Below are 13,697 nucleotides of genomic sequence, written 5' to 3'. Positions count from 1 at the left end.
GCTTTATATCTCTGAGGTAGTCATCCCATATGATTCAGTGAAGTGAGTAGGTTTTATTCTCCAGCAAGTACCCAGAGTAAAGTGGTATCCATGCTTCTTATTGTCAACAGGCATGAGTGACATCCTCTGCTGAGATGTAAGTATCACAGGAAGGGTGTTTGCACAGTAAGGATTTTAGTTCTGGTCATCTTCAACAGGATCCATGGGACAGATGGACAGATAAGTCCCAAATGCTTAGCTCAGCTAAAAAAGACTTTAAATCCCAGGTATGTGTGACTGGATGAGCAGGTATCTCTATAGTAAGGTCCGGAGCCCTTTAGGAATATGTCCAGGAGTGGTATAGGTGGGTTTATATTTAGCTTTTTGAGGAAACAACATGCTGATTTTCATAGTAGCTACACCAATTGTCATTTCCCCCTATGAGGCCAATTGTCCCTCCAGGCCACTCTTTGTTAAACATGGTAAACCTTCTTCTTTGTGTGCCATTTCAAATGCCCTGATTGATCTTCTTTGTGGAAGGAGATATCGATAGGGTTACAGCATCTTACTTCTAATGACGTTAGATTAGTAACACACAGGCTCTAACATTGAAAGGGGGCATAAAAGCATTGATTTCATGGCAGGGAAGCTATCCTTCAGTCTTTTGAGACTAAAGCTTTGTTGTGATATAATCTGTCACAACACCTAAGGTTGGGTCGCTCTCGTCATCTCTGTTCCTGTTTACTGGTACTGAAGATCATGGAGTAGCATGGTATCCTTTGTATGTGATGATCAGTGTTGATGACGGTGGCACAAGGGGGCCAATGCTGAGCTCAGGAACAGACATTTACTAAAGCTAAGTCTCATACAGCCTGATCTTATACGAAGATCTGAAACACAGACTTCAGTAGCAAAGTTTTTTCTTGAAATTGCTTTGAGACTCCCATTTGGTACAATTAAAAACTCAAATCTCTAATGGTATTTATCACAAGAAACCATTAAGATGAGGTAGGATATAGGAAAATCCTTAGAAACATGTATCCTTGGTAAAAGGCTCATTGATGACACATAGAGTTCATGTGTAACTGGAAAAGAAAAAGGTAGAGAACCCAAATTGTTGGAAGATTTGAACAGGAACTTGACCAAGGAAAATCAGTGCCCAGAGAGTGGATGAAGTGAAACCACTTTATCCACTCACAGGGAGACCAGCAAGAGGGATCTGCTTCGCCCTGGGCACTGGACAGTGTTATAAATTCTTAAGTCAGGGGCTGAAGGGGTAGCTAAGTCTACAGAGTGCTCAGTCTAGCAAGCATGAAGCCTGGAGTTCAGTCCCCAGCACTATATATACTGGGTAGGGTGACACAGGATAAACTAGTATGTATGAGACCTTATCTCAAAAAATTTTTTTTCTTAAAAAGTGGTTACACTGTGTTAAAGATGGAGAGTATTGTTAATGATCAGCACCTCCAGTATGTAAAGTGCGCGCTCCAATCTTCATTTGTATAGATAGGCAAAGACGCTGAGGGGCAACTTGACTCCATAATCATCATCTGTCAGACCTTCTCTCGATGCGCAAACTTGATTGACAAGAAGATTTTAGGTAAAAACAACCAAACAGCCACTGTCGTTCTTGCACCAACCACAGGGAACCTCCACAGAGGTCCTGAGACATCTATATGAGGAACAGCAGCAGATCGCCCTGGCTCCTGGAGGCCCCACCCCAGTCAGAGCTATTTGAAAATTTGTGCCAGGCTATAGAAGGTGGTTCTGATGCTTTGATAGGGAATCTGTGTTTACTGATGCTGAAGGTCCTTTCCCCCAATTGGTCTTTGATCTATCAATAAAGGTGCCAGTAGCCAATGGCTGGGCACGGGGCAGGACACAGAGAGTTGTGCAGGTAGGACTTAAAGAGAATCAGGAAGACTAGGGGAGAAGAGAAGGGCAGTAGCAGCAAATAAAGCCAACCAACCAGCCATGTGAGTTCTCTTCTCTGATTGGGCCTGGGAAGATTTATGAGTGCCCAGTCATTGAGTCAGCCAAAGCATTTTAAGAATAACTTCTGTGTGTGTGTGTGTGTGTGTGTGTGTGTGTGTGTGTGTTTTCTATTTGCGGATCCAAGATAGCTCCTGTACTTGTGACTCGACAAGAGCACAAAGCACACAGCCGAAACTACGCTCAACACCAGGCATTTACAATGATGGTGCCTCAGTACCAGAGGGGAAGCACTTCCCCTGGTAGAGCAACTATGATGACGCTGGCAAGACCATAGTCCCTTCTGTGGCTATATGAGCAGGCTGCTTGGGTTTACTAGGGAGTGGGCTTGGGAACACTTGACTGTGATGCCTCCTCTAATGTTGTGACGTCAGGTGCAAGGAAGGCTTTTCTCCAATAGTCTTTTTCTTGCCTACTTTCAATACTGCAGGCTAAGCTGAAAATATTGCAGAGAGTGACTGACTCTGTGTTGGGAGGGTATGGTATCTTGGTCTCTCAGGTACCAACCAATCCCAGTGGGTACTCTGTATACTACCCACATGCCAGATACAAACAAGTACTTATCTCGGGTAGTACACTAGTCCCAAGGGTAGCTTGCTCCTTTCTGGATCATAGCATGAATCTGTACTTGGGGGTTGCTTACCTCCATCTAACGGTTGCCCTGTGCACTGCTCTGCAGCAGACTGATAGATAAATAGTCACAGGGGAGCAGAGGGAAAGCTGGTTGTGCCCAGCACAGCACACTCGAGATCATGTTTACAAGTGCTTGATAGTTGGCCTCTCAGATCATCCCGGCTGCTGGCACCCAGTTTCCAGTACTCATTATTGAGTTCTAAATGACCCTACCTGTGGTCAGTATCCAGTTCCCATCTTAGAACCTGCTTGACTGGAGAAGAGGCCATGAGGCAGAGGCCGTGGAGCAGCCACTCAGCAGTAGCCATCAACAACGCACAGAGCAGAGAACAGCCAAGGTGAGAAAGAAGGGAATGAAAGCAGAGACAGGAACGCTGAGAAAGAGGTGTGAGGAGCCAGAGGAGAGAACCTGCAGCTCTGGACTCCACAGAGCTTGCTCACAACCATGAGATTCAACCCCCAAGCTGAGAGTCATAACACAGACCACTGACAAGGACTCAGGGCCTTCACTGGGCCTGATAGATGCTGCTTGCTGCCCTGTACATCTATCTGCCAAGTACTGGGACTGGTGTGGCCAAACATTGAGGGAAACAAACTTCTAGAGACCAACAGTGAAGAACCTCCATCTGCCCATGATTTCCACCCATTTAAATCAAGAGAAACATTAACCATCTGATTGGTGACAACTGAGGACGTACATACTAAAGGTATCTGAGATATGCTACCCCTAATGTTAAAAAATAAAATGTTGACTTGGTTTTGCAGAAACTAGAACTCCTGTATATAATTCATGGGAAAATAAGTCAACAGAAACATGCTGGAAACCTGTTTCCTTTTATTAATTAAGGTTGAAAATAATACAGATTCAACAGTTTCCCTCCTAGGAACTGAAAGACCGACCCATCTGTGCACTGAGTAACTTGTTCAGGAATGCTCATGGGATGGATTGCCTTGGCGATCCCAGCACTAGGGTGACTGAGGTAGAAGAATCATGGGTTGAGGCCACTTAGAGAGACACTCAAAAAACAAATAAAACAAGACCCCCACCATGGTTATAGAAAGATTATTTGCAGTGTCCTCAAATTGTTAAACAACTCAGGTGTCCAAAACAGTAGCATCAATTGTGCTGTATTGACATGCTACAGTTGTATTACACAGAAGTAAGGACAGAATGAGCTACAGCTGACTTCAAATAAGATTCTAGCATGCAGATTTTCACCTACCAAATGGCAATCTGGGTGATTACCCTCTAGGTCTCTGGGACAAAGCTTAGAAATTGGAAATAGAAAAAAGATGCAAATCCCAGTTAATGTGTGTAGGTTGTGAAGATTGAGGGTGTCTTTTAGAAAGCACGACAGAAACTAGAAGGCAAAGGGGGAAAAGAAGAGCTGACTCCAAGGCCTTCAACACTAAAACAATACACAATGTGGGTTGTGGGGTAAGATGTGGATGGGGGGAGGAGGAAGGGATGTGGGGAAGGAGAGAGGGAGAAAAAGGGAGGGAAAGGGAGGGAGAAGGAGACATAGAGGGAGATGGAGTCAGTGAGGGAGAGGGAGGCAGATGGAGAGGGAGAACAGAGAATGACTTCAGAATTAGGAGGAAGCATATTTGCACTGCAGAATTGTGTCTTTGGGAGCTCTGTGAGGGTCGGACAATGCCAGTTCAAACATGCTTGGGAATTTTATGCCATCACACCAGTCAAACCAAGGTCATAATCAAAGAAAAACCTTCACCCTATTTCTCCTTTGTTCAAAAATACTCATAAAAGCCGCTTTTATTTAAAGGTGGTTGAGTAAGAGAAGAAATCAACTACCTAAGCGAAAGCTGAGGTGTGGAGCTACAAGCTTGTAACCTTAGGACTTGAATGTAGGAGGGTCACTAGTTCAAAGCCAGTCTGAACTACACTGAGAACTTTAAAAAAAAAAAATTAAAACAAGGAAATAGTTGTAATAATAGTAACAACAACAATAAAAGAGAACAAGAACTTGGAATCATTTACATTAAACTTACTTTTGAATCCAACAAATGTATTCTGAATATGTGCCTCTTGCGGGCACTGTTATAAGTTCCAGCGGTACAGTAGAAAACAAAATAGATACATACCTTTGCCTTCAGGCAACATGTTAATTTGTTTAAATAAGGATTTACAGCTACTTCGTTAGATACGTAACAATTAAAACATATTGCACAGTAGAAGTGGGGGTGTGTCTGTAATGTAATGAGAGGCAAAAAGAATGGAGTGCATGCTTGAGTCCTCCAATCACATGCCTGTAATCCCAGAACTGGGGGGACGGAAGCTAGAGCATCAGGAATCTGAGGTCACCCTTGGCTACACAGCAAGTTTGAAGCCAGTCTAGTATATCTGAGTACACACCACACACACACACACACACACACCAAAGGGTCAAGCGCTGGCCACTCAAGCATGAGGAGTTAGGTTGATCCCAGAACGTACTAAAAAGGCTATGAGAAGTGCACACTTGTCACCCAGGTGCTGGTGCAATGGAGACAGGAGGATCCCAGGGGTTTGCAGGTGAGCTTTGGTTTGGTGAGAGACGTTATCTCAGAAACTAAGGTGGATATCAGCTGAAAAAGACAACCAACATTCTCAACCTCGGGCCTCCACTTTCATGTATAACATTTGCGTGTGCACCTGATCACATACATGTACACCCCCCCCCCACACACACACATACATGTGCAGAAAGGGAAGTCGTAAACTTGAAAATAAAATGTGCTAGAGTGGTTAAATTATAAATATGTTTTTCTTTGGGAAAGGTCTTTAATTGTCTATGGGGGATTCAGACATAGGAAGAATAAAATACGGGATTAGTAAAGTTGTTCAAATTCTATTTTACACCAAGTCTTTCATCTAGAAAAAGTTGCTTTCGTTTTAAAATATCTTTGTATTTGTTTTGTTTTTTAGACAGTCTCACTCATCAGCCTAGGCCACCAGCCCTTGACCTGTTTGTCTCAGTCTCTTAAATGTTTGTATTAAAGATATATACCTCCAGGCCTGATATAGAACTTAGTCAAGTGAAACCTTCCTTGTTTTAAAATGGGGTCTCATGTAGCCCAGGCTGGAAAACAGGGTCCCATGTAGCCCAGGCTGGCCTCCAACTTGCTGTGTAGCCAATGATGACCTTACACTTGTGGTCTTCCTGCCTCCTCTTTCTTAGTGCTGGAATTGCAGGCAGGCATCACTCTTCCTAGTTTCTGTGGTTCTGGGATTGAATCAGGCTACATGCATGTCAGGGGAGGCATTCTACAAACTGAATTACACCCTAGCTCTGTTAGCTGAAACTTTTATCTCCTCTGCAGCAAACTAAAGTTTTATGTTTAAACTCAAGTTCTTAAAACCAAGCATATTGTCCAAGGCTGCTCCCCACCCCCCATCCCCATCCACCACCACCACCCCCAATATAGCAGAGGACTGCCTGGTCTGGCCTCAGTCGTAGAGCATGCACCTAATCCTGTAGAGATTTGAGGTCCCAGGGAAGGGGGATGGGGGACCACCCTCTGTTGGAGGCGGGGGGGGGGGGGGGTGAGGAATGGGATGAAGAACTGTGGGAAGGGGGACTGGGAATGAGAGGGCAACATCTGGAATGTAAATAAACTTTAAAAACAAGCATATTGTTTTTCTTCTGCAAGAGGTGAGGGAGAAAGATTACCCACTTCTGACAGGAAAAAAAAAAATGAAAAAGAAAAGAAAACCAGTCTTCTGGTGGGGAATTTGTTCTTTCTATTCCAGTCAGTCAGAGAAAGTTGGGAAAGCTACAAACTCGTGTTTCAGGTATTTATACCTAGTATTAACATGGTATAGGACCAGCCTTGCCTGCTGCTTGCCTGCTGCTCAGTGAGCCTCTAAGCAGGGTATACAGGCTGCTCCTCTATCCCTGGATCAGATGAAAGTCACTGGCAGAATACAGGCAGTATATTCCGATCATGGTTTTTTAAAAAGCCACTTTAATATCCCTGGCCTGAGAGGAAGTAGTGACATTCTGAGGTACTTTCCTCACATGTTGGGGAAAATTCATTTTCGGTGCATTCTGTGTAACCTAGGCTACCTTGAACTCACTACAGAGTTCCAGCCCACGGAGTGGGCCCTAATCTAATTTTAATGTGGTAGGTACAGCCTTTCATCCTAACACTTGGGAGACAGAGGCAGCTGGATCTCTGAGTTTGAGGCCAGCCTTGTCTACAGAGAGGACAACCAGTGCTGCATAGAGAAATCCTGTGTCTCCAAAATACAAAAACAAAGTAAAAACAAAACATAGATACCCCTGTGGATTGCAGCATTTGTAGCTGAGTGATATTGATGATTACCTTTCTCCTCCAGTGTCATGCAAAGAGACTTCCATGACCATGAACAGCAGGGCTAAAGATTCTATTTGGGAACCAGACTGACTTTTCTGTATTAGATGACGTAAGTGAGTGTTGTCTTCGCCAGTAAGGACTTACCATCAGGTTTTTTAGAGTAACTGTCTTAGTTAGGATTTCCATCGCAGTAAGGAGACACCGTGACCATGGCAACTCTTACAATGCAAAAGCATGCAATTACAGTTTCAGAGGTTTAGTCCACTGTCATCATGGTGGGAAGCATGGCATTCATTGTGCAGACATACATGGTGCTGGAGAGGCCCAGAGTTCTACATCTAGATCCAGTTTTTAAAAACGATTCCAGGAAGAGCAAGAGTTAGCAGCCAACCTAGGCTACATAGTGAATTCATGGTTAACCTGAGCTACCTAGTAAATCCTTATCTCTAGATAGATAGATAGATAGATAGATAGATAGATAGATAGATAGATAGATACTCATTCTTCTAAACTATATAGTAAGCAAAACTTTCTCAGGCAGCTAATTAGATGGAGCCTTGAACTTTGAGTCTAAAGCAAAAGTTGTTCTGCCTTCCAGCAGAACTGGCACCTTAGGAATGTGTGTGCTCATACATCCTTGGGAAGAACTAGACTATGTTAGAAATCTTTTCATGTTCAGAGTATGGGAAAGATAGCGTCAAACTGTCATCAAATCATAATCAAATTATATAGTATTTTTAAGGGTGGTATATGGCTTTTTAATTATTTTAAATATAAAGAAGGCAATCTATATGTGATATAGTTTCCTGGATAGGCTCTGGGACTAGAAAAGGACATTAGGAAAATCAATGAATCTGAATAAAGTGTGGTGTGCAGTTAGTAGCTACCTCCCAGTGCTGGGTCAGGAGTTGTGACAAATGTACCACAGCGTCCTGAGATGTGACAATGGGGGAAGATTAGGTGGCAGGTAAGGAGAACACTTCGTTACTTTTATGGATTTTTAAAATATATTCTTTAAACTGTTCTAAAATAAAAGTTTAAACTAAAATAGTAGTAAAATAGTTTTTTCTCAATCTCAGACAAATCACAGGCTTAGCTAAGCCTGCTGTCTGTGCTGTGTGACCTTAACTAAGCACCATCAGTATTGGATGTCAGTCCAATTATAGAAAGCATTACTCTCAGCAGTAGGGCAAGATCATGAAAGTTAAAGCTGTGCATCCCAACCTAGAAGACCACGAGCACGGAACCCATGCACAGAAAGCTTAGAGGAGGTGCTGGAGGACACAAGGAGCCTTGCGATTTCTTGGGAGAGTAACTGGGGTCGTGGAAGCAGTACTCTGGGGTTATTTGGTTTTCCATTTGCCAATTACATTGAGAGTGGCAAGACGTCCGAGATGGGCGCATGCGCAAAGAGGCAGCAACCGGGATGGGACGAAGTGAATGCTAACCCCAAGTGAATCAGTGAGGCTGTTGATAGTGGTGCTTTCAGCTGCCTGGATCAGGACCAAGTGAGAAGCAGAACGTAGTGTAGAGGTGTGTAGAGACCAGTATATTCGGGATCTTAGACACCATTAAATGGCTGCCTCTTAAGGCTACTTTTTGTCTTCTTGATCCAAGCCCAACCTTCCTTCCTGTTGAGGTCAGGACTAACTTATCATTTCTGCTTGTTCTGCCTTAGCCCTGAACTTGCATAAAAGTCAAGCTGAGTCCATAATTTTCAATTAGGTCTTTTTCATTGATTTATCCTAATGGGTTTTTAAGACTTCCACACCCCCCCATCCCTAAGAACTATGGATAGAACCCCATTTCTTGAATATGCTAGGCCAGCATTCTGCCAGAATCACATGCCCAGCCCTAAGTACTGCCAGAAATTATTTCAGACTTGTAGAGAGAGGCTCTAAGAATAAGAATGCTACACAGAACACCATGTTCCCCATTGTCACTTACTGTGCCTGCTGTGAACCATTTCTCCACCTGAAGGATCACTCTTTATTCTTTTTATATATACCTTCACACACACCACACAGACACACACACACCACACAGACACACACACACACACCACACATCCACACACACCACACAGACACACACACCACACATCCACACAACACACCACACATACACACACACCACACATACACACAACACACAGACACACACACCACACATACACACAACACACCACACATCCACACACATCACACAGACACACACCACACAGACACACACACATCACACAGACACACACACACCACACATCCACACACACCACACATACACATACCACACAGACACACACAGCACACATACACACACACATCACACAGACACACACACACACCACACATCCACACACACCACACAGACACACACACCACACATACACACAACACACCACACATACACACACACCACACATACACACACATCACACAGACACACACAGCACACAGACACACACAGCACACATACACACAAATCACACAGACACACACACCACACATACACATACCACACAGACACACACACCACACATACACACACACATTACACAGACACACACACCACACAGACACATACCACACAGACACACACACCACATAGACACATACATCACACATACACACACCACACATACACATACCACACAGACACACACACCACACATACACACACACCACACAGACACATACTACACAGACACACACACCACATAGACACACACATCACACATACCACACAGACACACACATACACACACACCACACAGACACACACATCACACAGACACATACTACACAGACACACATACCACATAGACACACACATCACACATACACACACCACACATACACATACCACACAGACACACACACCACACATACACACACACCACACAGACACACACACCACACAGACACATACTACACAGACACACACACCACACAGACACACACATCACACAGACACACACATCACACAGACACACACACCACACATCCACGAAGACCACACATACACACACACACTACACATACATACACTACACATACACACACATTACACAGACACACACACCACACAGACACACCAAACATCCACACAGACACACCAAACATACACACACACCATAAAGACAATGCAATATACCCTACAACACACAAACCACAACACATACACCCCCTTCATACATACATCACACATATACCATAACACATAAACCTCCCCCTTCACACACACATCAGTCGATACAATCAGACATCACATACACAACTGTATACAACACACACACATCATATCCAAGCACACCACACATCCACACACAAACACACCACACAAACAATGCACACACACACCATACAACACGCACACCCCAACACGTACACCCCTCCTTCACATGCACATCACAGTCAATATACTCAAACATACACCACAACATGTATACACACACACACACACACACACACACACACACACACACACACCACTGCATGCATCTGTTTTCTGAATACCCTGTGCATACCTCTAGGCTCACCCATCCTTCTTCCCTCAATGAGTATTCCCTAAGGATAAGGTCATTTCCTTTCAGCACCACAGTGGATTTCCTCTTTTCAGCTCATTTACTCATTCCCTGCCTGACAGACTCCAGTGAAGTGTGGTAACACTCATTTTCTTGGTCCGGTCTGCCCCTCTGCTGATGGGTTTACAGGCTGGAAAAAGCCACATTTTTATCTGAGTTTCAGGTTTTAGTCTTTGAGGGCACCATAAACCCAGGTTTGTCAGTTTAGCTTTGAATTTAACTCATAGGATTTTCTCAGTTTGGCTTTCCCTAGGGAAATGAAAACACGACGGTTAAGTAGCTTGCTCATAAATCACAGCTGATAAAGGGGTAGAAGTAGAATTTGAACCCAGGCTGCTGCAGACATTCATTTTATTTATTGTCTCCTGTGTGATTTAATATTTCATAACATCTAAAGATTATCCCACATTGTTTATCTTGGATTGTTGGTTGCTTCTTCTTGTGTTTTCTTCTCCCACTAGAGAAACACTCATTCTCCGGATGTGTTTCCTTTCCAGCTCAGGAAAAGGTGACCTGTCTCTGGAGACTGGAAGAGTGGACTCAAAGGAGGTTGATTACACAAGGTTCTGCTACTCACCAGCTGTTGAGTCTGTGAGGAAGACGGGATCTTATTACTTCAATGGCAGCGATCAAGAAGGTTCTCTAACCACGAACGGCCAAATGGATTTACTACAGTGGGACTGGCTACTTAATGATTAATCAGAAGCATTTGATAGTAATCTGCCTTGCAGCCACGTCTTCAAACTTCACGTTGCTTTCTCTTCTGGCCTTGTGATGTTTGGATCAAGCCCTGCTTCTCAGCTCGTGAGTGCTGGCCTGAAGTCAGAACTCACAGGGGAATTCTCTGCATTCATCCTGGGTCTGTTCTCTCCGACTCTGCTATTTATGGAGTCCATGTGGGCTGATAACTATTGCTAGGGGCCTGCTGCATGCTAAGCATTAGGCTGGGTGCGCAACATAATACTGAGTCCTCATGAAGCCTCGCAAAGTTTCTATGTATCATTGACATTTTGAAATGTCATGAGGAAATGAGAAGCTCAGAGAGATCATGTGTTGTAAGTAAGATCACACCGTTGATAGGATCAGTATTCCAGTTCCAGAGTCCCTCCGCTCTAACACTATGCTTTGCTCATTATTGCTATAGAGATAACCACACTACAGTATCCCTATGGGTATCACTCCCAGTCTCAAATTGGGGTGGGTATGGCGGTGTATGTGCATGGGAAGTGTCTTCCAGGAGGGCTGAGGAAGCACAGAAGAATCACAGAATTATTTTCTAAGCAAGATAACACTGTTTGTTTACGGCCCATGGATCATAGCTCCCTGTCGCCACCTATTTTTGTAAATAAAGTTTTATGGGAACACAACCACATCCTTTATGCATTGTCTGTGACTCCTTTCTTTCTGTAATGGCAGAGTTATGTAATTTTATCAAAGACCCTGTAATCCTCAGTGCCTCCATTATTGATGATATGGCCCAGGCAGAAAAGTCTGTGACCCCTGACTTTGGAAGGAAGCCACAGTTTTCATTAAGACCAATGTATTACATTTTCCCTTGACTAAAGACTGAACACTTGATACTACCTACATAATCACTGTTCTGATGATGATGATATGTTGGTAGACAAGGTGTTGATGGGCAGGGATTGTAAGTAGGGCTGTACTGTTATAACTAGTGAAAGATAGGCAGGGGCCGGAGGCTGAGAACTCCATCTTTGGAACCCCAGTACACTCCTCACCCCATAATCCTCTCACTCATGAACCCTCCTTTTCCTCCTGCCAAAGTATGTCCTAAAATAACTGTTCACAGGCTTACAAGTGGTTTCCCACCTACAGTCCCAACATTCTGACTTGGAATTCAGAAACAAAGACAACCTGATCTCTAGTCATCTCTCTTCCCATCCCCCTTTGTTTCTAAGCCATGAGGAAACCGCGAAATTTGAATGTAATATTTCGAAGCCAGCTTAATTAGTTTTGATTCATGTCCATGAAAGCAGAAAAATAAAATACATAACACTTGTAGGTTTTGGTGTTAGTTTGTTCAGGCTGCTATAACAAAATACTGTACACTGTGCAGTTGATAAACAACAGAACCAGTTTTCCCAGTTTGTACCACTAAGAAATACAAGATCAGTGAGCTGGCAGTAGCTTCAGTGTCTGGTTGAGAACTGTTTTCTGGTTCATAGACAGTTACCTTCTCATACATCCTCATATATTAGAAAAGACAGAATATCTCTGGCCCCTCCCGCCCCTCCTCTTCTCTTTTTTCTTTTTCAGTCTCATTCATAAGAGCTCTTGCCTCTATGACCTAGTCACAGACCAAAGGCTCCAACTCCTGATCTCATCACTTTGAGGAGAAGGAATTTTAACAAATGACTTTGAGGCAGAACATAGCATCCAGCCTATGGCAGTGTTATGTTTCCTAGCAGGCTTGGCTTTCATATATGATACCACTTCTCCTGAGCCCAAAAAAACCCAGATGTATTCATTTCTTTTCTACAGATGGTATTCAATTAATTTAGAAAAAATCCAGCTATTTTTAAATTATAGCATATATGCTTTCTTATACATGATTATGTATTTTTCACGGAGATAGGTTTTCACAGCTGCAGAATATCCCACCTCCTATATATTCTAAAGTTTTCCTAACCCTTCCCCACTGTTGGGACATTAAAAGGTTCTCCCTCTGGAGTCCCTGGTTCGTGTCCTACATCTTGGCGTCACTTTTTCCACCATTTCTTACTGTGCCTATGCTGTGTCCATAGCACAGTCAGGATCCTTTCTTCCCTTCCTGTCTGCTGGTAGGTCATGGTGTACCCCATATAACAGAGAGAAATGCACTATAATTTCAAATCAAAGATTATTATTCACTTCCCCATGTCCTACCTTTCAAGCCTCTCTTATTTTTTCCAATTCAATTGTCCTGTCATGGAAAAGTACATGTGGACCTTTGGAATGAGAAAGGCATCTCAGGAAGTGTTATTTTTCCCAGGAAAGACTGACATAGTACCCTCCTAACTTGACAGTCAGAGCCTGCAGTGTCAAAGAGCTTACAGAACCATTATCCTCTGGGGCTGTACTTAGGAAAATGGCTTATTTTAGGATATAATAATATGTAGGTAACATGCATTATGTATTTTTTTATGCATTAAGCATTAAACACTACCTATTGAGGGGATGCTGTTAATACATT

The 13,697-nt window shown here is 43.3% G+C and overlaps 1 protein-coding gene across 2 annotated transcripts in view; it reads left to right on the top strand.

The window, feature by feature from the left end:
• Slc44a1 (solute carrier family 44 member 1) overlaps positions 1-11,883 on the top strand; it is a 181,304-nt gene extending 169,421 nt beyond the window's left edge. The window contains exon 16 of one of the 2 annotated variants that reach the window (XM_034501795.2): positions 11,002-11,883. In XM_034501795.2, the coding sequence (XP_034357686.1) occupies positions 11,002-11,016 (15 nt within the window). In that variant the 3' untranslated portion in view covers positions 11,017-11,883. The remainder of the gene's footprint in view (positions 1-11,001) is intronic. The other variant, XM_076934964.1, reaches the window with a different exon arrangement.
• The last annotated feature ends 1,814 nt before the right edge of the window (positions 11,884-13,697 follow it).

This window comes from Arvicanthis niloticus, chromosome 5, assembly GCF_011762505.2.
Source record: "Arvicanthis niloticus isolate mArvNil1 chromosome 5, mArvNil1.pat.X, whole genome shotgun sequence".
In the NCBI taxonomy this organism is placed as follows: domain Eukaryota; kingdom Metazoa; phylum Chordata; class Mammalia; order Rodentia; family Muridae; genus Arvicanthis; species Arvicanthis niloticus.
This window is presented reverse-complemented; position numbering and strand designations above follow the sequence as displayed.